The sequence below is a fragment of the Centruroides sculpturatus genome, unplaced genomic scaffold (genome assembly GCF_000671375.1).
Source record: "Centruroides sculpturatus isolate CEXI.00-Female unplaced genomic scaffold, Cexi_2.0 scaffold2040, whole genome shotgun sequence".
Taxonomy (NCBI): Eukaryota; Metazoa; Arthropoda; class Arachnida; order Scorpiones; family Buthidae; genus Centruroides; species Centruroides sculpturatus.
In genome coordinates, this window is record NW_019386188.1 from 20,724 (window position 1) to 44,878 (window position 24,155).

The window sequence follows — 24,155 nt, forward strand, 5'->3', positions numbered from 1 at the left end:
CTTTAATATCTGGGTGTAGTATTTTTCTGCTGTCACTGCAGTTAGAACGACGTGATCAGTAGACCCACTTAGTACAATAAATTGACAGGGATAAAGGTAAGACTTTCTAGTCACTATTTATGTCGTCGAATTGGTGTTATAGGTTTTCGAATAGGTAAAATTATTTATGTTGAATATTGTTTTGTGCATGTGACATTTAGCGAATTTCTTTCGGCTTTATTAATGTACCTCGGTTATGTTTCATTCCCATATCAGAGATATGGAATAATCATTTGTATTGGGACTTTTATAAGCATATACCTTTACCTAAAATCTTTTTTAGATCTATACTCGATAGTTCTCGCTTAAATTCATGCTTCGCGCTGGTAAAGAAATCAAAACTTAATACAAATTATGAACAATTTTTGTCTCATTCGAAAGTGATATTTTATTCGTGGAAAGAGAAATAATTTGCACATTGGACATGAGTTTTAATCTGTCATTGCCGCAATACGAGACTTTACGTGTACTTTACGTATCATATTTCAGTCTACGAATAAACAGAATTGAAAATATGTAATTATGTAGAAGGCTTTAAACAGGAATATTAGGTCTTTCTAGGAAACAATATCGTCCGATTTTTATTTACGATAATTACAAGAATTTTTGAGTGACGAAAATCTAATTATTGTAATGGATAAAACGTTACGTAAGACAATATTTGTAGTTATATGCATCAAATACTATAATATAATATAATAGAAGGGTTAAAATTATGAAATAATCTAATAATCGTAACCTTTTCTTGTTATTTTTTGCCCGGGCAACTCCAGGCTTACCTGTTACTTTTTATATATTTATGAAAAGTAACATATTTATAATCATTTATTGTCACATCGTCACAATGCCGGGTTGAAAATTTTAATTATATTTTTAATTTACTTAATTTAAAATATATGCTTTCCATCTGAAATTATTAGTGTCTCCCCCCTGTTCCTCATACTTTTTCTGTTAGCAATAGAGTCACGCCGATCATCTATCTAACTTTATTCAGGGAGAATTTTTTTATGTAAATAACGTGACTTGTATTTCAAACAGGAAGATTGTTTATAGTTAACATTGGAGCCGGCTGTTGCAACTTTTTTCAAATTGCAGCCCAATAATTATTTTAAAGATAAATACATTTTAAAGTTTCGTTTTTGGTGTGACATTCGCGCAGTTTTGACAAAAACTAACGGAAGAATCCCTTTCATTTCTAACTTGTAAGACATAATAAAACTTATCGTAATGTAGAACTATCGATGTATTACAGAATGACGAAACAATCCTTGATTTTTTTCTGCACGTGTTATTTAAATACTATTTGATAAACTTGAACATAGATTAAATTCGAAATTAACACAATTGTGAAATCCTGGAGTTATTTAATAAGGTTAATTATGAAGTTAAAAAACTTCTCTCTTCTCCACCTGGTATTTCTGTTTCCCTCTGGTCAGATAAACAAGAGACGATCAAATATCGTAGCAATGTCAACAATCTCTTCCTTTGTTTTGAGGAAGTTTCGTAGATAAATCCCAACACGTCATTGTTGACACGTGAAAACTTCGACACTGTTTAAATTTTATGGTAATAAGATTTTTGCTTTTTTAAAGACACACTACGGTGACACTATTCAACACTTGGCAGATTATTCATCACTTTATTCAGTTGGATAAAGTGGTAAATAATCTGCCAAGTGTTTAATAATGTCACCGTAGTGTGTCTGTAAAAAAGCAAGGTAAACTACAACACGGTTTCATCAGAATCAAATGGTAATAAGAGTCACCTCACCTGGTGGAGAAATAAACAATCTGCCCGGTTCGTCACAACAGAACACAACGGAACACTTAGGACCACAACAACGGAAGTCATGATTAAATTTCCACACTCAGTGAGAATAAACAGAGCGCTCAACCGATCTTCGAAGACGGACTCACTTGTCAGTCATAGAAACAGGTGACAGAAGACTCCCGCCATTCTCCGGGCCGACTCGTCTCTCCGAACGTCTCTCCTCCGAAGTCCTCTCTGTATGCTTACAGACGGGGACGTTGCTCCAATAGAGGTATTATACTTAAAGATTTATGTAAACTCTCTCTCTCTCTCTCGGTGTTTGAAATATAAGATAGTTTGATAGTTGATATTGTACCCCTTTAGAAGTATTATCAAACGAACACGTTGATTGTAGTTGTATATAGATTAATATGTTAGATCAAAATACACAACTGTTGGTTTGATAGGAAGGCAGTAATTAATACAGATAAACTTTCGTAGTCACTATAATTTTCGAGTACTGTTTCCTGTTATCGAGTAGCTATTATTATTTAATACACTTGGTATATTCTAATGCTGTAGTCTCCAAAGTGGGGTAAGTCAAGTTTCCCTTCAAAATACCGTGTGTGTTCTGTCCGCAGTCTGTCTAATCTTACAGTCATACTCCCGAAGAACTAGGCTCAAGAAATTCAAATTTAGCATGAATTATGTATTTATAGTGAATATATTATATTATATTATATTATAGGGAATACAAATTATAATTATTTTCGTCTTTTTTAAAGTTATCGGTTAAAGCAAATGCGTTACTTTTAAGTACTTATAACATTCCTGGTTGTAATCACTTTGCTTTCACACATTTTCCGAAGATTCAGTATAGTTTAGGAGTATAATTATACAGGAGTACGACAGTTTCTTCTGTAAAATGTGTCCTTATTCTACTAAAATCTTCAATATTTTACAGCTACTAAAATTTACGCTATAACTTCAATGTGATCAAACAATTGCGAAACTTCTATCGCAACAGTTTGTTCACATTATTTTAAAATTGCAAGCATACACGCTGCTTAGCAATCATCTATAGACACATATCATTCATGATACGAAAACCTTCATATTGTCTCACCCCGGAATATTTACTATACCCGGCTTCCTATAAATAGTTCTTTAGAAATAAATGACTAATAAGATTAACAATTAAAGATAAAGAAGCTTTTTGCTCTTTGTTATGAAATATTTCATACTTGTGTAATAAAACATTTAAAAAAATTTCTATTATGTGCAATTACTGGAAAGTGTTGCCGCTCATAATGCGATTAATAATGTTGTCTGGCATCTAAAGGAGTCATAGAAAAGAGAGATACAAAGAAAATAAGAATTACATGACAAGGAAGAACATTATAGAGTAAAGCAGAGAGAAAGTTAGTGAGTGACAGAAGGAGAAGATAGACGACAGGGTGCGAGAAAAACAGAAAGATCTCACTATACAATTGTCTTAAAAATTCTCCACTTACGTGCCATTACTATGCTCGAGAAATGCTTCGATCTGTTTTTACGACTGGAAGCTGAAATAAGAAAACTTCTGTAAGTTTACTTAATGTCATTTGTTACAGTAGATATCAAAAAAATTTGTTTAATTCCTTTGAGACATTTGTTTCGATCCGAATGCCACTCAGAAATCCACAAAGCCTCAGTCTAAAACGATCTGAAAAAGAGCTGAAGTCAAGAATTTTTTGCAGGATATACCGTCTTTGAAACACCAATAACTCATAACGAATATTACAATTGAATAAGCTGGGTCATAATTGTGCAGGATCTCGAAGTGTGCATGTCTGAAAAATCCTGAAAACATCGAATTGGCTGTCTGTTACTCTTATAAGCTCATATATAATGGGACAGTCTACATTCCTGAAAAAAAATCTCGTATAAGACCTAATATTTTTCTCTCTGTTGCTGAGTTTAGTCAATGGTAAATCTAGGATGTAATTACATAATTATAGGAATTTTCGAAAAGGAAAGTCTTGCGCTGGTATGTGCATTATTAAGGTTAATAGTTATATCTTTACTTTAGAATCATATTTCCATAGAATTGAAGTGAAACGAAGAAATCTGTCAAATATTTATATTTTATGCAGAAACTATTTACGTATTGAATTAAGAAAATGGCAGAAGCAGAAGTTTCAAGTGAGGAGGAGAGTGTGGACGTTCGTCCAGTTAAATACAAAGAAGTTGCAAAGGTAAGTTGGCAAAATCCATTTTATTTTAATGTAAACTGTAGATAATTGATTTGTGACACAGCTATTATTTCGTAATGAATGAAAGGTTTTGTTTAATTTCGTCCAAGAAACTGTAATACGTTACTTAGTATCCGTATTGTTTTACGTTAGAAAAATTATTACGTATTGCAAAAGTAGGGTAAATCAGGGTTCGATGTATAAAATATAAAGTATAAATGAAAATTATCGCTACGTATCGGTATACTGTGTTAGTTGAAACCCATGCTTGCTGTGTTTGCTGTTTACGCGCATTTGTTTTAAAAATAAGTTAATATATGAAATGTTTGTCTTTCTGATTTACAGAATTCTTTACATGTGTTTACGTTTACTGTAGCTTCGACTTTGTTTCACGTAGTTGAATAATGATTCTAACTGTAATCGGTGAACAATAACACAGTAGATAGTAATGGAGGGATCACGGACGAACCACAGTTCTGTGGCTGAGATGGGGGTTTAAAGAAATATTTTCTATAAAAGAAAACTGTTATTTTGCTCGTTGTTGTTTGATTTGTTATATAATAAGAAGACACCAGTTGTGTCCGATTTTCTGAATAAAATTTATTTTTATACTTACAGCTTGCGAAACGTTTAGTCATCATCTAACCTTGGTTTATAAATGTTGATACTGTTGTCAATATACCAAACTTTTAATTGTTTATATGGAAAATTAATTGTTGTAATTCCAAACAGTGACAGTTACGAAGTTACGTATTTAACCTTTCTTCGTGCATTATAATAGATATCCCCACAATAGGACAGTGAAGTTACCAGGATTTATTTCAGACCTTCTAACTCAAATCGAGTGTCCTCATAACGTTATATTGATGCATTAATATAAAATACAGTTTATGTTGTTAATTAAGTTTTTATAAACTGTACTGTAGACTAGTTTAAAGAGTATGATAAACATAATACTTTAATTGCAGGCAATGGATGAAATGAGGCAAAATATAGACATGTTTAAGGAACTTTTAAACGGTAAATATTTTTGTGTGTTTTATTTTGTGAAATAAATTTATACTTTATTGTAACGAGAGGAGTTCTTAAAAACTCATTTATTTCTGGATATTTGTTTATCTTTGTGGTCAGTGAAAATGAATTACAGTAGAGAGTCGTTTATCCGAATCAATTGGGGACTGGGATTGTTCGTATAACTTATTTTTCGGATAACCGATCATGTACGAAAAAATATATTAATTTATCCCGTGTTGAAATTTTTCTCCATTGCGTGTCGCTTCGCGTTGAATTTTCGTCGATGTTAAGCCTAACGTAAACATTTTTAAACAATAATTGTGGTTATTGTATCGTTAAAAATGATTTCTTTATGTTTTACAAATGAAATAAATACATTGAAAAATATAAAAACAAATAAAAATTATACTTTAGTCAACTGGAATTCTTTCGGATAACCGACGTTTCGGATAAACGACGCTCTACTGTAGTTGTATTATTGATAAAATAAAAAATATGCTTAATCATTAAACTATCCGAAATGTGAAGAATTCTTTATTTTAGTTTTTTAAGGAGACGTTCCTTAAAATTAAAATAGACAGAAATGAATATTAAACACAAGTGATTATTTCATTTTTAAACACGAGGACAGAGTATTGAGAACAAATATGCAAAAACTGAATACAGAAAATCCAGGAAAATATTTTAAAAATTAAAATATAATAATTTATTGACATTAAATGCTTGTATTTTAATATTTCTAACGCCGATAATCGTTTATCGAAAGTTTTTCAAACACGAAAGTTATTAGTATTATATGTATAGAGATACACGTGCACAATTTTCATTATGATTTAAATGCATTTAATTATACTTAGAAAATAATTTAATAAAAATAAAATATTGATATGATATTAATTAATTTCAGTCGAGAATTGTAATCAATCTCCAACGATGCTGAAGGACTGTGAAAAAGTTCACTTTGGAACAAAAATTGAAATTCATTACGAAAAACCAAAAGCGAGTTTCATAGAGAAAATAGACAAAGAAAAAGACGGTAAGTGCGTGTTTTTACAATAAACGTACAGAGGAAACGTCATTGTAATTGTAATTTTTGTGTTTGTGTGCCGAGAATAAATATTTGGGTTAAAGTCCAGATACGTATACTGTCAATCGGCTCATCTCTGATTCCAGCAAACAGTGGGGACGCACGTTCTAACCTAACCTAACCTAACCTATTCTAATAATTTGGTTGGTAATAATTATGGTAATTTATTAAAATAGGTTAGGTTAGGTTAGAACGTGCGTCCCCACTGTTTCCTTTCTTTTGTTTGCTGGAATCAGAGATGAGTCGCCATGACGGTATAAGTATCTGGACACTAAGCAATATTTGATATTCACTTTTAATTTGTATCGTTTTAAGTTATTTAAAATTAAAATTTATATCTTAAAAATATCATAATATATTTTCATATAAAAATAATAGAATTCAGTTAATTTTTCAGTTTAATTTAATTAGAAAAACCAGCTTGAAAAAAGCATTATAAAGTCTTTTTTTTAATAAAATTTGTTAGAAACCTTTTCATCGATTTTAACAAATTTTTTTCTATTTTGTAAACTAAATTTTAAGTACAAAAATCAGTTACATTTGTATGTTTGTTCCTTATAAACAATAACATATATAATAAACATAGAAAGGGAAAGTCTGTGTTATTTTAATTTTTTAATTCTTTTGTGCCAAGAATCAATATCTTTAATTACTTTACTGTATTAATTAATTACGACATTATTATTTAATTATGTTACCACGTTACGTGAATATTTTTAATTATTTAAAATGCTTTATACAAAACATATATTAAGTAAATAAGTAATTTAGTTAGTTTTAATATATGCCTCAGGACTCTCCGAGTCCGTACCACTGGGTGTCCAGATACTTTTGGCCAGATAGTGTATATCCGGCTATACATTTTGCTCAACATTGTACTATATAATTCTATCTTTTAATTTCGTATAATTGGTATAATTCGTATTTCAAGTGATTTTTAATGTTTGAACGCACACTATGTGTCACTGAAAATTCTGAAGCACAGTTTATATTTTGCTTTGTCAACACAGTCACAACCTTCTTTAGAAAAAGACGATCTTCATTTGATTCATCAGTAAAAATTCAATTTCTTCCTCGCATTTTACAGATTAAATTAATTTAATTTACGGTACAAAATAATTGAAAATGCCATTTTTTGAACTGTACATTCAATTAAAGCAATTTGAACTCGACTAAGATAGGACGTGCTCAACAACGATGTGGCCAACGTAAATTTCAGTCTTGCCAACTCTAATTAAAGCAAAATATCTAAAAAAATGAAGTATAAATATTCGCATCTCATAGGCAACATGCTATTATAAATTCTATGAAAAAATATACGAATGAAAAAAATAAATATCCAAATTCATTAGGCCGCATGCTATAAATTTTGGGGAAAACACGTAGACAACATTAAATGTACTTAGAATAGATACAAGATATTTAGATTGGCAACAGTGAGTGTAACAGAAAGATAATATTTTAGTTAACAAATCACTATTTTACCAGAGGTTACACTATTTTTACTTGTTGTATATTTGGCACTTTTAACATTTTACTAAATCACCGGAACAAAATCACAAACTGGGACAGTCTGGGTTAAAGTGGGGCGTTTAATAAGCCTGTAATTAAGCATAGTTGATGGTCAAGTTTAATTATTTCTAATTTTACCGGTCCTCGATAGAGTAAAAGTTGAAAATAACACTGATATACATCAGAGTAAAATAAGAATTAAAGGAAACTTATTATACCGATAAACAGGAAATAAGCTTTATAATTAAAAATACTAAAATAAAATAAAAAAATTAACAAAATGTTTGATTAATTATAATGTTTTTACTTATAGAAATGTTCGACATGTGCAGCGATAAGATGAAGCAAAAATATGAAACTCATTTTTCCTACATGAGATCTTTCTTGTGGGAAAGTAAGAAAGACGATTTTTCATTAAAGGATTTCTTTGTAGAATTAACTGTAAGGAAAACAAATTTATTTGGAAACAGAATCGGAGAAAAAATAAGTCTAAATGAGATATTTGCCATAGCACAAGATAGACACCAAACTATTTTAGTGACAGGAGATCCTGGTTATGGTAAATCTACTTTATGCAAGAAAATTGCCTACGATTGGGCATCCGAGAATTATCTGCAACACTTCGATTTAACGTTACTTCTAGTTTTAAGAGAATTGAACGATAAAACTGTGAAAGATGCATTACTCGATAATGTTCATGAGTTAACTGATAAAAATTGGAAACTGCAAGATAAAAAACTGAACGTTTTGGTGATTTTGGATGGGTTCGATGAAATGGTAGATAAATCTAAAATTATAAAATTTATAAGGGACGAATCTTTCGACATTTCTCGAAATATGACTATTTTGGTAACGAGTCGACCTCAAGCAGCGGAAGACATCAGAGAGGATATGAAGATGAGAATAGTGATCAAAGGGTTCTCTCCAGAATATCAAGAAAAATATATTCAATTAATTTTTGAAGATGATGAAAGTAAAGCAAACGAACTTATTTCTGCACTGACAAAAAATGACTTTTTCAGAAAAATATCGGAATGTCCTCTGATGCTGCACATGTCGTGTTGCCTTCATCGAGATGGAAAAATGGAAAAGCTTGAAACGATGGCTGATTTATACATCAGAATATTTACTCTTATAACAGAACGTTACGTGAGAAAAACTAATCAAGAAGGTAAATTTAAAAGAGGAAAATATTTTGTGGGAGAAAATTTGCTACTGAAATTAACAAGATTAAACAAGGATATAATCGGTGTCACATCAAAAGATTTAATGGCTTGCTTCCGGAAGGAGGATGAATACAATTTTATTACTGGGCTGGACATTCTTACACTGGGTTCCTTTTATGAATGCGATAATATCATTTGTTACAGATTTGTTCATCAGACATTTGGCGAATTTCTTTCAGCTTTTTCTATATATATCGGTTATATTTCGTTTCCATATTATACTCGTGATATGGAGTTGTTATTTTTAATGGGATTATATAAGGATGAACCTTTATCCAAAAAGTTTTTAACATATGTAAACAAAGAAATGTTCACGCCTCAATTCATGCTCCGCGCTCACAGACAAATCAAACTGAAAAGAAATTGGCAACAATTTTGTTCTCATTCAAAAGTAATATTTCGTTATTGGAAATTACTGATTAAGTTTCCAGAGCTGTTTGACTTGTATGAATTCAAAGAATTGTATTTATATTTCCTCGAGGCCAATAAAGAACAGGAAGGACGGAAGGATTACGAACATTACTTCTCGAAATACAAGGGTTTTATGCAGAATTTTAAGATTTATCTTATTCTTTCACTTCGGGGAGAGTTTTCAAATAACTTATACGATATAAGAGAACCTGTTTCACGCATTATCGATTTCCTTCAAGTAATGAAAGTAATTAACGTAGACATTCATTTTATTGGCGTAAAATATCTTGTGGGTGATTATTTCAATAAGTTCACTAATGTAAAATACAATTTGTATTTGTCTGACATCCGGAAATTATTTAATATAAGTGAAGACGAGAAGTTGGTTACATTGAAAACTATCGACAGTTTCAAACATTCTAAAAGTTGCATTCTGTCATTGGAGCAATACGAAACTTTACGCGATTATATCTTATTATAGTCATCCAGTAAACAGAATTTAAAATGTGTTATGACGTAAAATTCTTTTGAAATATATTATTATTATTATTATTAAACACTGTATTTCGAAATAGATTGTTTTTCAAATTTTGAATTAAATGACAAGTGCGGTGAAATTTGAAAGTGCTCGGGATTTTCTGAATATTTTAGCTTTGAACGAGTCTGACTCGAGTGTGGTCCTTAGCGTTACAAAAAACCGGTCCTTAAGGCTATTTTTGAAAAAAAGTTATTTTTTTGGATGTTTTTTGTCTCCAAATTTTTTCAAAACTTTTTGCCCGCGCGAAAAAATTTTATCGCGATTTTAATGACGCGTGATTAACAATTAATTGTTTTTTAATGGGACTTTTTTATCAAATTTCATTCATGGTTCCTAAGTTGTAGTGCACGGATTTTACTTCGGTAAAGTTATTTAAAGCTAGTTTTTGATGTCAAAAACGACCTCCAATAGTTTCTTAATTTTTTTAATTAATCGTTTTTTTATATATTAATTTAATTAATTAGGGGGGTCGGAAATCGCAATTAAAATTTTAATTTTTTAAAAATATTTAAAAATATAGGCGTCGCTCATATTCACCCTTCTTTAAACCCTTGTCCTCCCGAGACGTCTATGAGAATGCCCCGGGAAATCCGACTCCAACTGTGTTCAAGGTCACCCAGCTGCATAAACAATGACTCATAGGTGTTAAATTTCGCAGAAAGGCGAGACAAAGGAACATAAACATCGCAGCTTTTTCTTCAAAATTAACGCATTTCTTTCGTGTTTTTCAGTTTTAAGTATTTTTTTATGCTTAATTAAAAATTTTATAAAAAGTGCGCGGGTCAAAAGGGGTTAATTAATTAATTAATAGAGTTTTGTTCTTAGTGCAAAAGCCAGAAAAAATTTATAGATTTACGAAAGTATTAAATTTGAGATAAAGATGGTCAATTTGGTCTCGTAATTAAATACAATTAGCAAATACTACTTTAATTGATGTTTCGACAATACGTTAAATATAAGATGATTATCAAATATATACGAAAACAAAGAATAAAATACACCAAATTACCGGTAGAAGAAAGTATAAATTTTACTCAAATCAAGTGTGATAAGTTCAGTCGGTTTCGTTTAATTGGGCCGCCGATTAATTGGGGCAGCTGTTTAATTTAATTGGGCCAAATCTCGAAACCAAACTAATAAACTAGTACATAATTTAAACGCTTAATTGGGCCATGTTTTTGCTTAATTCGGACAGTAGCAGAAAAGAAATTTAGCAAATTGTGACGTATTTTAATGATCTGAAAATATATCAACACTACATACACTAATGTCATGTATGTCTAATGATTAGCGGAGACAAAATGATTTAGTCATTCGCTCGTGTTGTTCGGTTTTTCCGGAGGGGGTAGGCATACAGGAAAATATTACATAGGGGTCCCATCTGAGGCGGATTTGAATGCGAGCTACTGACTCTACTCTGGATTGGAACAGGACAATCTTCTTAAAAGTAAAGAGAGAAAGACTCCTCGAGGTCTCTCGACCAAGCTGGAAGACAGCTAGAGTTTCCTTGGAAGGTCTTGAGTGCATGATGACATCTATACTTGGACAGCAGCCACCTGATCATTGGAACCAGTATCCTGAGCTGGCGAATTCTACGAACGCTGCCGCCGAAGTGGCTCATCTCCAAGTAAAGGAAACTGTCTCGAAGAAAGACCGTAAGGTGACTTTTAGACAAACTGTTCGATGAGAGAGATGACATAGAAATAGTATAGGTTTGAAACACTCTAATCACAAAAATTAATTTTTAAAATAAATTGTGGTGTTTATATAAACTTACTTTTTTACAATACTTGAATTGATTATATAAGAAATGTGAATTGCTGGTTTTTTATATATATATTAAATTTAAGATACTTTAGAATTTATTTTAACGCCAGGATCAGTCATGGAAGCATACGGTTTTATTATTACCTGCGACGGCGACAGAAATTAATAGAGCTGTTGCGGCCGAAGCTTTTATCTCTAAAACGTGAACGTCGAACGTCAAGCGCCACATACAAGATAGCGGCACTCGACGGTCGATGTTCACGTTTTAAAAATTATTCGCCGTAAACTTTATGTAAAATTAAAAAAGAAAGTTTTATGGCGCTATTCTGTATATTTACCATTTTTTCGCGACGTAAAAGATATTACATTCATGTACGACTTACCCAAATCTGTGCAAGGATTGGATTTAATAATAATTGATGATTTAATGCACAAACATAGTTCAAAAACTGCATTTCTGTTTACGATAGAGTCTCATCATTATAGTGTAAGCGTGATCCTGATAATGCGAAGTCTGTTTCCGAAAAATAGAATTATGAGAGATATAACTTTAAAAATAAACAAACTTTCGGTGTGCGATCCGTGTTTTCCGGATAAACAAGGTATTTTTTGGGTATACTTACTAATAAAATGAAGAACGTAAAGAAAAATTACTATATGCTGGCACTTTTAGCAAAAACTACTCCTTCTCATGGAAGAACAATATGGAAAGAAGCTACTCCCGATCAAATTAAAGTTCTGTGCAAAATATGCGATAATTTGCGGAGAGAGGAAATATACCTGCCAATGTTCATAAATTACGAAAATATAAAAATATTATTAGGATATTAAGTGAAAAACACGTTCCTTTAAATACCAGGAAAAAATTTTTGATTAATCAATCTGATAGATTTCTTCCTCTTCTGCTGGCGCCGTTATTGTCGATGGCAGAAGGACTAATTGGTAAAGTAATAGGAAAATGAATTTAATGGCAAACCAAATGGTTCTGGTCGCTCCCGAATTGTTAGCAAGATATCAAAGAAAACCTGAAATAAGAATTGGTAATACAAGGTAATATCGAAGAATTACTCGAGAGTACTGATTTATCGGACGATAGTAAAGTCAATTTATTAAGCCAATTGATTTCGAGATATCAGAGAACAGTTCATAAACCGAAAGAACCGGTCAGAATGTCTGTTGTACCTGACGAAAAAGAAGAAGCATCTGAAGAAAAACCCGACGGCGACGACAAAGGCGAAGATGCATTTATTAAACAAATAATCATATTTGTGCCACAAAAATACAGTCCGCATTTAATCGACAAACTGAGACAAAATCATTACCGATGGGATACGAAGGCAAATTAACAGTCAGCAGTAACCCAGTTGTAGGAAGTCATATGGTGGATTTAATATCTCATTTAATGAGAAATAGAAAAATGCCATTAGCCCCGGTTGATTTTAACGAATTTTGAGAACAATTAAAAAAATATAATAAATACAGTAGAGCGTCGATTATCCGAATCAATTGGGGACTGGGGTTGGTCAGAAAAAAATTCGATATTTCGGATAACCGATTATGCACGAAAACATATATTAACCAATCCTGTGTTGAAATTTTTCTCCGTTGCTTGTCGCTTCGCGTTGAATTTTCGTTGTTGTTGAGACTAAAGAAGACTATTGTATCGCTAAAAATTATTTTTTTATTTTGTACAAACAAAATAAATATATTGAAAAATATAAAAACAATAAAAAATTATACTTCAGAAGTTAATATAGTATCAAAAACGTAAAACATTTGAGTAGCCCAAGACATAGCCAAAGATTGAAGCGCCACAGCACTAGAGAAAATTTAAATTTGCCGACTGGAATTCTTACCGATAATTGACGTTTTGGATGATTGACTTTTGGATAATCGACGCTCTATTGTATTCTCAAAGAGTGGATCGGAAATAAAAGTTTGGCGACTTTATTAGAAATCGGCGAAAAGCCAAAATATCAACGTACACCTGTTGAAAGTCTGGAAGAAATTTTTTCTTCAATTTCTCCAAGAGTATTTTACCAGTGGAAAAAATTTACGAAAAAGAGGAAGACGTGTTCCGAATGGAAAAACTATTGAAATCGATATATTATAACCCTAAATCTTCGACATCGTTTGGAGGAGTGAGTAAACTAGCTAAGGCTTGTAATTTACCGAGATCTGTGTACGAAAAATGGTTGTCTTCTCAACCAGTTTATTTGCTTCATATACTGATAAGAGTTAAATATTCGCGAAGAAAAACTAAAACTTTTTATCCTAACGACTTGTGGCAAGCCTATTTAATTATGTTAAAGCAATTTTCTAGATATAATAATGGTATTAAATATTTATTAACAGTAACTGATGCTTTTGAATTTCTGTCGTATGAATAATTAATTCTGTACAAATTAAAAACAAAGTCGCTCTAAAAATTATTTCAAATCATCATTTTTATTTAGTGTTCTAGAACAAATCATAGACAGCTGGACCTTCCCTTTTAGGCTACATAACTGCTTACATTTAAAAACGTTCCTTAGAAACACAAGAAACCAATAAAGATTAAAATAATTCTTTTTTAAAATAGGAATGGTAGATCTTACAATGTCTTGTTAGTTCATCCTTGTCCGTTCAGGTTTCTGGTTCCTTTTATCTGCTGACAATAGATAAAATATCCTCATTAGATAAAAGGTGTTAACGTCGTTAAGGCGTAGGCTCGTTCATAGCCTATGCCTTAACAACGACCCCTCTCACCTCCTCCCCTCGACCTGACAGAAAAAAAAAATCTCGACCCCTCTGGATTATAAAATGTAAACCAGCCATTTTCTGGCAAGTGGGCGTGTTTAACCAACCTATTGCCGACGAAAAGAGGCTCGTCCTACCTCTGGCAGGCTACGCACAAATTAATTTTTCAGGAGTGGGGTTTGACTTTTTCAACTATCGATAAAGCGAAAAAGGGCTATATTGGAGAAAAAAAAGGTCGATTCGAGTCGAATTAGGGACTTTAAAATTAAAAGAATTGTTAGAGTCTTCATAGGAGGTAGATTTTAATATTAGTAGAAATAATGGAGGATGATCCCCGTCATGCAGCTGGGCCAAGCAATCCAAACCCAAATCCTACTCCAAACCTTATTACGTTGGCAGGATTATTAATCAAAATAAACAACTAAAATTGTTTGTGGCGCCATCTTTTATGAGATTTTGTAATATAAATTTTATATATTTTTTTATTATTATAAAATAGCAGAGACTTAACTGTGAGGTAGAAATGAGTTTAATGAAACAATGTAAATGCTAACAAGTAAAATTTTCATTAAGTGTAACCCCTCGCAACATATGACGCGTGACCACTTTCTATCTTTCTATTCCCTTGACCTTTCACAACCAATATTTAATAGAATCAATGCCCCTTACATACAGGCTACCGTGCAAAATTTCGTTTCTTTATCTTTTCCCCATGCTGAGATATTAAATAATTAATTAAGCTAAGTAGACACCGACACACGCAAACATACATATATATCCACGGAATTTTTTTCTGTTTTGTTACACTTTTTTGGAAGGTTCAAAGGTTCTCAAACTCCACGTTTGAGACATTTGCAAAAACTCGAAGGGTGAAATTTGATACGATTCCAATACTTTATTTATGTATACATAACAGCTGAGAAAGTAAAAATAAAATTGTAGTAATTTATCTGTTACAAATCTAAATTGGCCTGAACCACTTGACAGAAATGTTCTTGCTAATACATTTCACACGTTTAAGTTATTATCAATAATAAATAATTTTATTTTGTTGTATGATATAGAATGACTAGTTTACTAGGATATTTTAAAATTTTATATTAAAAACGTTTGGGTAACGTCAGAAAAATTTGAATAATACTGGCTTAATCACTAAATATGATTAATACTTATAGCCAAATATTTAATATTTGTTTTATTTACTTGACATTTTCACGTGGACAACGTCAAATTGAAAATCCATGTATATTTCTTCGCATAAAAGGTCTTCTAAAAGTCAAAATAACTGCATATTTTCAAAACAATTATTCTAATTTTTAAATTGGCGGTTAATAAAATATACAATAGTCACAAAATCCAGACACTTTGAAATTTAACTGTACCTGTAGCCTATTTCCTATATTAAATTTAGAAGTATTTGGAACAAAATATAGTATTTCCAACAGAAAACGTTCGTGGTTACCGTATTTTTTAAGAAACAATAGAAGATTCATTACCGTTTCAATTATTGAAGAGAAAAAGACTTGAATTTATTATATATTTTGTTATTAAAAAACAAAAAACACGAGGCATTATTTGAGTGGAAAACGACTATATACAACAATATAACACTGCAAAACGTGCATAAATATTTCAAGAAAAATAAATTAATTACATTCGACTTTACCACTGAAACTACACTTTATTTTATAAATAGAGTTTATACTATCTTACATTTATTTTATACTCGTCTACATTACCATACACCTTGAATTCTGTTTACTGACAGATTCAAATATTATATGACGACGTAAAGTTTCGTATTGCTTCAATGTAAGAATGTAACTGAAAAAAACTTTTGAGTCGTCTCTACTTTCCAATGCAACCAGTTTTTCGTCTTTATTTACTTTTAATAATTTCAGCTTATCGTTAGACAAATTTAAATTGACATTTACATTTGTGAATCTTTTTAACCACTTCGGCATACAAGGGACATCCAAAAGCTTCTTAGCACCAACAAGAAAAATGTCGAACTTTCTTGTATTCATTTTATGAAGTAAATAGATAATCCGTGAAACAGGCTCTCTGATGTCGTATTTATTTTCGAAAAGCTCTCTCTCAAGTGTGAGGATGAGATAAATCTTTACTTTCTTCGGAAAACTATAGTCGTTCATGGAAGAAATCACGAAATCCTCTGATCCAACGCACTCATTTATAATCTCATAAAAATATACATATAATTCTTTGAATTCGTACCATTTCCAAAAGTGGTGAATCCGAAAAAGGTAGTCCCAAGTATCACATACCACTCTTAAATGAGAACAAAATTGTTCCCTATTTTTTTTTTACTTTCATATACCGGTAAACGAGCCGCAAAGAATTGGAATCAAAAGTATTTTTCTCTACACATTTTAAGAACTTTTTAGGTAAAGGTTTATCGTTATAAAACCCCAATAAAAATTGTAGTTCCACATCACCAATACGGATAAATGGGAAAAAATTGAAATATCTTAATAAAGCTGTAAGAAATTCGCCAAATGTGCGATGTACAAAATTGTATTCAATTATAATATGATATTGAGAAAAAGAATTCAGAGTAAGAATGTCCAGACCCATAATAAAATTGTATTCATCTTTTTTCGGAAAATAGTATCTCAAGCATTCTGATGTTATAATATAACGCTGTCTACATATTTCTCCTAATTTCAGTAACAAATTTTCTCCCACAAAAAATTTTCCTCTTTTAAACTTATCTTGCTGATTTGTTTTTCTAACATAACGTTCAGTTATCAAAGAGAATATTCGGATGTATAAATCTGTCATCGTATCAAGTTTTTCCATTTCTCCATTCTGACAGAGACAACACAACATACGCAGCATCAGAGGACATTCACCTATTTTTCGGAGAAAGTCGTTTGCTATCAATGCATGGTAAAATAATCTTGCTTTTCTCTCGTCTTCTCTCAACATTAAATAAATGTATTTTTCTTGATATTTTAGAGAAAATCCTTCTATGGAAAACCTCATGTTCATATCTTCCCTGATGTCTTCTGCTGCTTTAGGTCGACTGGTAACCACAATCGTCATTCGACGAGAAATATAAAAAGATTCCTGTCTTATAAATGTTATAATTTTAGATTTTTCTACAATCTCGTCGAAACCATCCAAAATCACTAAAATATTCAGCTGTTTGTCCTGTAGATTCCAATTCTTATTTTTTGGTGAGTATTCGTGTATGTCATCGAGTAATGCATCCTTTACACTTCTATCACTTAATTCTCGTAAAATTACAATAAAAGTTAAATCAAAGTGTTTGAGGTAATTCGTGGTTGCCCAGTCGTACACATTTTTTTTACACAGAGTTGATTTGCCATAACCGGGATCTCCTGTAACTAAAATAGTTTGGTGTCCCTCTTGTTCTATAGAAAATATCTCATTCAAGCTTATTTTCTCTCCTATTTTCTTTCCAAATAAATCTGCCTTTTCTACAGTCAATTCTACGAAATAATCCTTTAATGGAAAATCGTTCCTCTTGCCTTCCCACAAGAAGGACCTCATGTAGGAAAAGTAAGTCTTGTATTTGTTTTTCAACACCTGGCAGCAAGTCTTCAAAATTTCTATAAAAAAAAACAATTAAATAATAATTTACAGGTCTTCAGAAGCCAGTTCTTCGCGACTGTTGAAATAAATTTACTCTTAACGAGCGATTATTTATTGTTCCATCGTCACAGAGCCGGGCTATAATTTTTAATCATGTTTTTAATAATGTTTTTAATTTAAAATATATGCTTTCCACCTCAAATTAATAGCCCCTGTACATCATACTTTTCCGTTAGCAACGGATTCGTACCGGTCATCTAACTCAGTTCTTGAGATTAAGAAAGACATTCAGAAAAACGGCAAGAATGGGAATTTATAGGTGTGCAATTTTTCAAATTTCAGCTCAAAGAACAGCTTTGCTGTATAAAACCGTTATTCGGAAATTTCCTTTCGTGTTGCAGTGTAGCAGCGACCGAGAATGATATATCATGCCATAATGCATTCGAAAGTTAAGGAAAATGCATCTGAAGTCCTTTCGAAGCTATTAAACTTACTGAAAGTATTAATATTAATACTTTAATGGTAATATAGTATTAATGGGCATATTTATGTAAAATTAGGCACAGTTTGTTTCTTCTCTGAACAAGAAGTGAGAATTCAGTCGAAGCGACAGCGATCGCGAAAAGGATTTGCAAATGCTCAGCCTCAATTAATTATAGAATTATTGTTCAGTAATGAACAATATATGTATTTTGTATGTTTATTGTAAAGACAAACACTTACCATTCCTTTTCTTCATCTTCTTTGTTTGAGCAACTTGCGTTCGATTCATCGGAATGAATTTCTATTTTTGGTCCAACGTGAACTTGTGTACAGTTCTTGAGCATCGTCGGATATTGATACAATTCTCAACTAGAATTAATATTTAATATATATTACATTTTTTTATTACAGTATTTGTAAGTTTAAATTAAATGCAGTTAAATAATAACGAAAACTGTGCGCGCGTAACTTTATATAATATAAAAGAATTTTTGTGCTTAAGAAAATCTGTAAAAAGTATTATTAAAAGATAACTTAATGTCAGTAAATTATTGTCTTTTAATATTTAACAAAATGTATTTTATAAGAATATCTTCTATTATAACAACGTATAAATTTCATACTTAAAGTAAGAAATAGAAAAACGTTTACCGTTTAATAGTTTTTTAAACATATTTTCATTTTGTCTCAGTCCATCCATTGCCTGTTAAATAATTTACATGTATACATTATACTCTATAAACTAGTATACATTACACTTTATATACAGTTAAATTAAGAATATAAACTGTATTTAATATTAATGCACCTCTATGATGTTATGAAGGCACTCAATTTCAGTAAGATTGACTGAATTGTTACTACATCGACCTATTCATAAACCATGAAGAGAGGTTAAATATAATTGTTGTTTGTCTTATTATTATGCAGTTAAATAAAACGTAAAAAGTAGCGTTTATCCGGAAACAGATCCGAAATAAACAAATATATTTTTCTGGTAAATAATTATCTCACTCTTAGAAGTGTGAGTCAGTTGGTGAACCTTCTATTAGAGACCACTTTGACCACTCCGCTATTTTAAATTGATTACAGTTAGACTCATTATTCAATTATCTACAGTATTACGTATAGGAAACAAAGTCGTCCTCTGATTCTAAACACAATTATATGTAATTTAAATTAAAATAAAATTCATTTCGTTGACTTACTTTCTCGACTTGTTTGTAATCAACTGGACAAACTGTCGTACTCTCCTCCTCACTTGAAACTTCTGCCTCTGCCATTTCTTTAATTCAACTGTTATAATTTACAAACGAGATAAAACATTGAGAAATTTCTTCGTTTTACTCAAAATTTATTATAAATATAATGTTAAAGTAAACGTATTGCTATTTATTTTACGTGTAACACCTTAATGTAACGATAAGCACACGAGTCTTCACGTGCCAAATGGTGTAGCTGAATTCTTCTGCATTACTAAACAAATAAATTTTAATAAGTACTATATTATTGTAGTCTGCATATAACGCCCCTGCAAAAAAATATAGAATGTACCCAGAGTATGTACATTAAGTAATAATTTAACGTGCATAACTCTGTAATCGTTGGGAGGTAAATCAATAAAATCTTTAAACAATCAATTCCTAGTAAAATTTTAACACTAAATTATGTGTCACATGATTCCCTTCCCATTTACAGTTTCGGAGTTGTCTTCGAAAGGTTACTATATTGATGGCGGCCAGGCGTATAAGACACATCAATCTGCTCACCCCTTGATTTGATGTGTTTATGAAGTACGAAGGATATGACAGTAACTAAAACCCCATATTAACCATGGCCAGAATTGGAACGAGCATTTTCAATTTGCAGGAGCACACCTTTCGCCCACTTCGCATGTGCTACCAATCACCTTGTGAGTAGCAGCAATTTTAAATAATCTAATATAATAGAAAGACTTTTAACTAATTCATTACATAAAAATTTATTACTGTATATCAGACTATTGCGCATAAAGTTCTTTATCTGCGAAATTTTTAACTGATAAGATTATTTTCATTTATTCCTAAAAATCTATTCATGGGGAAGGTCGAGCATATTAAATATGTAGTATGATTTTTGTGAAAACTTTCAGGTATTGCAACAAACTTTTTGTATGCAGCTGTGTGCATGCAATATCAATAGAATGTGATTTGATACCTGCAATGTAACTTTCGTAAAAGTGAGTTAGAAGGTGAATTTGATATTCTGATGTCAGACATTTTTCAGATAAACAGATATATTTTGTATACTTAAAATCCTAAATTGTAGAGAACAATGGAAAACTTATAAGTAATTAAACTTAACATATTTGATATGCCGATATTCCCTTATGTAACAAAAGGAATTTATAATATATAACGAGAGACTTCCTATATATTTTGGCTGTCGTTCCTATAAATATAAGAACATTGTTCTTAAATTAATTTAAAAAGACACAGTTTAATGAATTCATTTAAAAAATATCGAAAAAATCTTACTTTCTTAATGTAAACTGAAGTCGTAAAGTGAAGATTTTTGCCTTGTCCGATTAATGTATAAACTTTTCATACAATAAAAGGCATACAAAATGAACGTCTAAGCTGACTGAAGTGACTGCATCAACGTCATCGCTAAATTCAGTGATATCACTTTATGATATTGAAAGTAACTTTGATTGGAGAATTACAATATTTTTTAAATCCTGTAATCTTATCCACTCGAAAACGATAACACCACTTCGTCGACATAAGGAGTGACTAGAAGGTCTACCTTTGTCCCTGTCAAATAATTTCACTAAGAAAGCGGTTGATCATGTTGTCCTAACTGTGGTAAAAGAAGACAAACACTACACTCACACATTCAACGAAGTTGTTTCACGTAACTCTAAAAAAAACAAAACTATATTTTAACCTTGAGAGATTTTACCATGGTTACTAGATAAACTGGTAGGGATAATGCTATTGTTTTCGCCCTTTGTTTTCCTTCTAGAGATAACTGCTCCCGATCGTCTGATGGGCTAAAATGGCGAGAGTTGCGTTAACACGTGTCTATTTTCAAAGGGATATTTGTATCGATTTTAGTTATTTCAGTTTTATTTTTCGAGTTTTTCTAACATACGGTTATCGATACAACTTCAGATCGTCTGCTTTTGAAGACAGAAAGCCGAATGGCCTCCTCTGTTCAAAAGATTTGTATTTGTTTATTCGATCACTATATATCAATAACACTTATAACCAAATACTTAATACAGTGGTACCTCAGGATACGAAATTAATCCGTTCCGAAACTGAGATCGTATCATGAAAATGTCGTAAGGTGGATCATCTTTTCCCATACGATTACATGTAAAACCAAATAATTCGTTCCAACGCGAAAAACATACTCAAAAACAGATTGGATAAAACAACATACATTTATTTGCTAAGTCATAAATAATCTCACCCTTAAAATTGTTGGTTAGTTGGTAAACAGGGCCTGACTGGATTCACTATTAGAACCTAAACTCTTATTTTTAACCGATTACAGTTAAACTTATTATTAAAATACATTAAGTATTACACGAAAAAAACATAATTTTTCTGCTGGTTTTAAGTTAAGATGTTTGCGGCTACAATAGACGTAAATATGTGTAAAGAATTTTGCAAGTCAATAAAGAAACATTGCATATATTCGCCTAATAACAATGCAGTAGCATATTTCAGTTTCTTGCACAAAATTAAACAAAATCTTTTAGTCATTATAAAATAATCACTGTTATTTAATATAATTTAAGTATATCCACAATTTATATTGAAATAAAATGTATTTTATGGACTTACATTTGCAACTTGTTTATAATTAACAAGACTAACGACGCCATTATTCTCCTCACTTGGAGCTTCTGCTTCTGCCATTTCTCTAATTCAACCTCAATGATTTCTGTATAAAATATAAACGTTTGACACATTCGTTCGTTTCACTTCAAATCTATTAAAATATGATTTTAATGTTAACATATACCTATTTACCTTACTATAACAATTTAATATAACACCAGGCATTTAGGTCTTCGTATGCAAGATGTATTCGAATTTCTCGATAGACACAATAAATGTTTTAATACTATAGTATTATTGTAATCTGTACATATTATATAAATGTAAACGTACAAAAAATACTTACGTGATACAAAATACGTTTTATACATAGAAATAGGTCTTTGAATTGAGTCTTCCAGTTTTTATTGCAGCCATTTCATCCTTGACATATAAAACTCACTAAGACCTAAAATGTATTATATAATAAATAATTTATAGGAGTAACAAAAGACAATTAATACTGCATATTATACAGTAAAATTCCCTTGTGTATGTTTATTATAAGTTGTAAATACATAATTACGTTAATTAACTAGTGACTAAACTCAGCAACAGCAAGAAAAAGATTTGGTCTTATACGAAGTTTTTTCTGAAATATATAGGCCTACTACCCAATAATATAAAATCTTATTACAACTAACAATACAGCCAATTTAATTTATCCGAGATTTTTTAAACCGGAGATACTACAACGGTCTGTACATAAAACTGATTTAACCTACAATGACCTCAATTAGATTTTCTGTATCATCGTCAATATATTTTGTAAAAAATTCTTCTATTCAGCTAACTTCCACATTGTTTTAGGCTTAACTGTTATATATATTTATACGCGTTATTATGTAAATATTTAAAAAATGCTCTGAATGTAACCAACTAAAAAAATTACGTATCTGACATATTCCCAACAGTATACTGTACTTTTGAAATTCCCTGGTTAGATTTTAATATTAACATTTGTAGTAATCAACAAAGCATCGAATCACAAAAAGAGGGTCTCGTATTCGACTGAAATCTCTGTTAATGGTGGCAATGGTACAGAGAATGGTGGGAAGAGTCCCGGACATAGTCGTTGAGTTTCCATTTTATCCTGGGCTCTGAGACTATCCACTAAGTCTAGTAAAATTTATACATCATAATACATCTCGTAATTTTATATTAGGCATCGAAAAGTTAAATCCAAATGTTACCACATTTAATCCCACTGGAAGGCACTCCACGTAAAGAAACACTAATCTTAATCGATAGAAATGGCTTTTATTAAAAGCAGATAATTTACAAAGAATTCGCATTTCTAAACTTCAACCACAAAATAATTATAAATGTTAGTATAAAGCAGTTAACATTTTTTGGAATACTCACCACGTTTCCACTCCTTAAGGAATTCATTTCTGTTTGTACTATAATTATGTGATATATAATTAGACACATAACTAATATTTTATGCATTTTGGGTTTGAGGAAAGTTAGATCAAAGCTTTTCTTCAAAGTGAGAGCTAAACGGATAAATCATATTGCAGGAAATGCGGCTGAACTGTCTATAATAAATAAACTTAACTTTGTTTATTAACTTTGTAAACTTAACACTGTTTTCTTTGTCGTTTTTATGTTATTTTTTAAACTTTAACTTCTCTTTTTCAACTTTGAGTTCAAATGATAAACAAACCTTCTACACCACTTTATGTATCACATTATGTGCAGCTAGTTTAAATAAACCAGCAACGAGTTGCTTAACTTTCCCGGCAACATTTAAAACTTTACTGTCGAAATCTGTTATCATGTTTCATTTAAAAAACATCTTTTTATTTTTAAATTAACTGTTATAAAATGGCAAAATGCTTAATTTTAAGCGTAGGGATGAGTTTTATAAACAAAAAATTCTANAAATTCACCTAATTCCAT

General features: G+C 31.0%; 2 protein-coding genes and 1 long non-coding RNA gene across 10 annotated transcripts; 1 reads left to right on the forward strand and 2 right to left on the reverse strand.

Annotated features, from left to right (window-relative positions):
- On the forward strand, positions 1-9,924 carry LOC111613997. Of its 2 annotated transcripts, none has more exons than XM_023355365.1 (5): positions 1-96; positions 3,924-4,025; positions 4,991-5,042; positions 5,944-6,072; positions 7,949-9,924. In XM_023355365.1, the coding sequence occupies exons 2-5, from the start codon at positions 3,951-3,953 to the stop codon at positions 9,751-9,753; spliced, it is 2,061 nt and encodes a 686-aa protein (XP_023211133.1). In that variant the 5' UTR covers positions 1-96; positions 3,924-3,950; the 3' UTR covers positions 9,754-9,924. The 2 variants fall into 2 exon arrangements, with proteins under 2 accessions (XP_023211133.1, XP_023211131.1); XM_023355363.1 differs by lacking the exon at positions 1-96 and adding an exon at positions 116-2,080.
- Positions 5,487-22,372, reverse strand: LOC111614002. Its single transcript, XR_002754860.1, has 3 exons — positions 22,248-22,372; positions 14,064-14,068; positions 5,487-5,497 (listed from the first exon to the last, which is right to left on the reverse strand). It is a non-coding gene; the product is annotated as an uncharacterized LOC111614002 (long non-coding RNA).
- Positions 15,990-24,083, reverse strand: LOC111613999 (NACHT, LRR and PYD domains-containing protein 2-like). 7 transcript variants are annotated; one of them, XM_023355368.1, is made up of 7 exons: positions 22,558-24,083; positions 22,404-22,407; positions 22,215-22,314; positions 19,587-19,674; positions 19,030-19,081; positions 18,619-18,747; positions 15,990-17,912 (listed from the first exon to the last, which is right to left on the reverse strand). In XM_023355368.1, exons 6-7 carry the CDS (start codon positions 18,665-18,667, stop codon positions 16,630-16,632), a joined length of 1,332 nt encoding a protein of 443 aa, XP_023211136.1. In that variant the 5' UTR covers positions 18,668-18,747; positions 19,030-19,081; positions 19,587-19,674; positions 22,215-22,314; positions 22,404-22,407; positions 22,558-24,083; the 3' UTR covers positions 15,990-16,629. The 7 variants fall into 7 exon arrangements, with proteins under 7 accessions (XP_023211136.1, XP_023211139.1, XP_023211138.1 ...); XM_023355371.1 differs by having other exon boundaries at positions 22,404-22,469; XM_023355370.1 differs by lacking the exon at positions 22,404-22,407.
- Between the last annotated feature and the right edge of the window lie 72 nt (positions 24,084-24,155).

What these genes read in the sequence shown, in the direction of transcription:
- LOC111613997 (XM_023355365.1), top strand. Translation starts at nt 3,951, where the DNA reads ATGGCAGAAGCAGAAGTTTCAAGTGAGGAGGAGAGTGTGGACGTTCGT. An exon ending in AATACAAAGAAGTTGCAAAG is followed by an intron (nt 4,026 to 4,990) that starts GTAAGTTGGCAA and finishes CTTTAATTGCAG; the next exon opens with GCAATGGATGAAATGAGGCA. An exon ending in AATAGACAAAGAAAAAGACG is followed by an intron (nt 6,073 to 7,948) that starts GTAAGTGCGTGT and finishes TTTTACTTATAG; the next exon opens with AAATGTTCGACATGTGCAGC.
- LOC111613999 (XM_023355370.1), bottom strand. Translation starts at nt 18,667, where the DNA reads ATGAATCGAACGCAAGTTGCTCAAACAAAGAAGATGAAGAAAAGGAAT. An exon ending in GAAGATGAAGAAAAGGAATG is followed by an intron (nt 17,913 to 18,618) that starts GTAAGTGTTTGT and finishes TTTTTTTTATAG; the next exon opens with AAATTTTGAAGACTTGCTGC.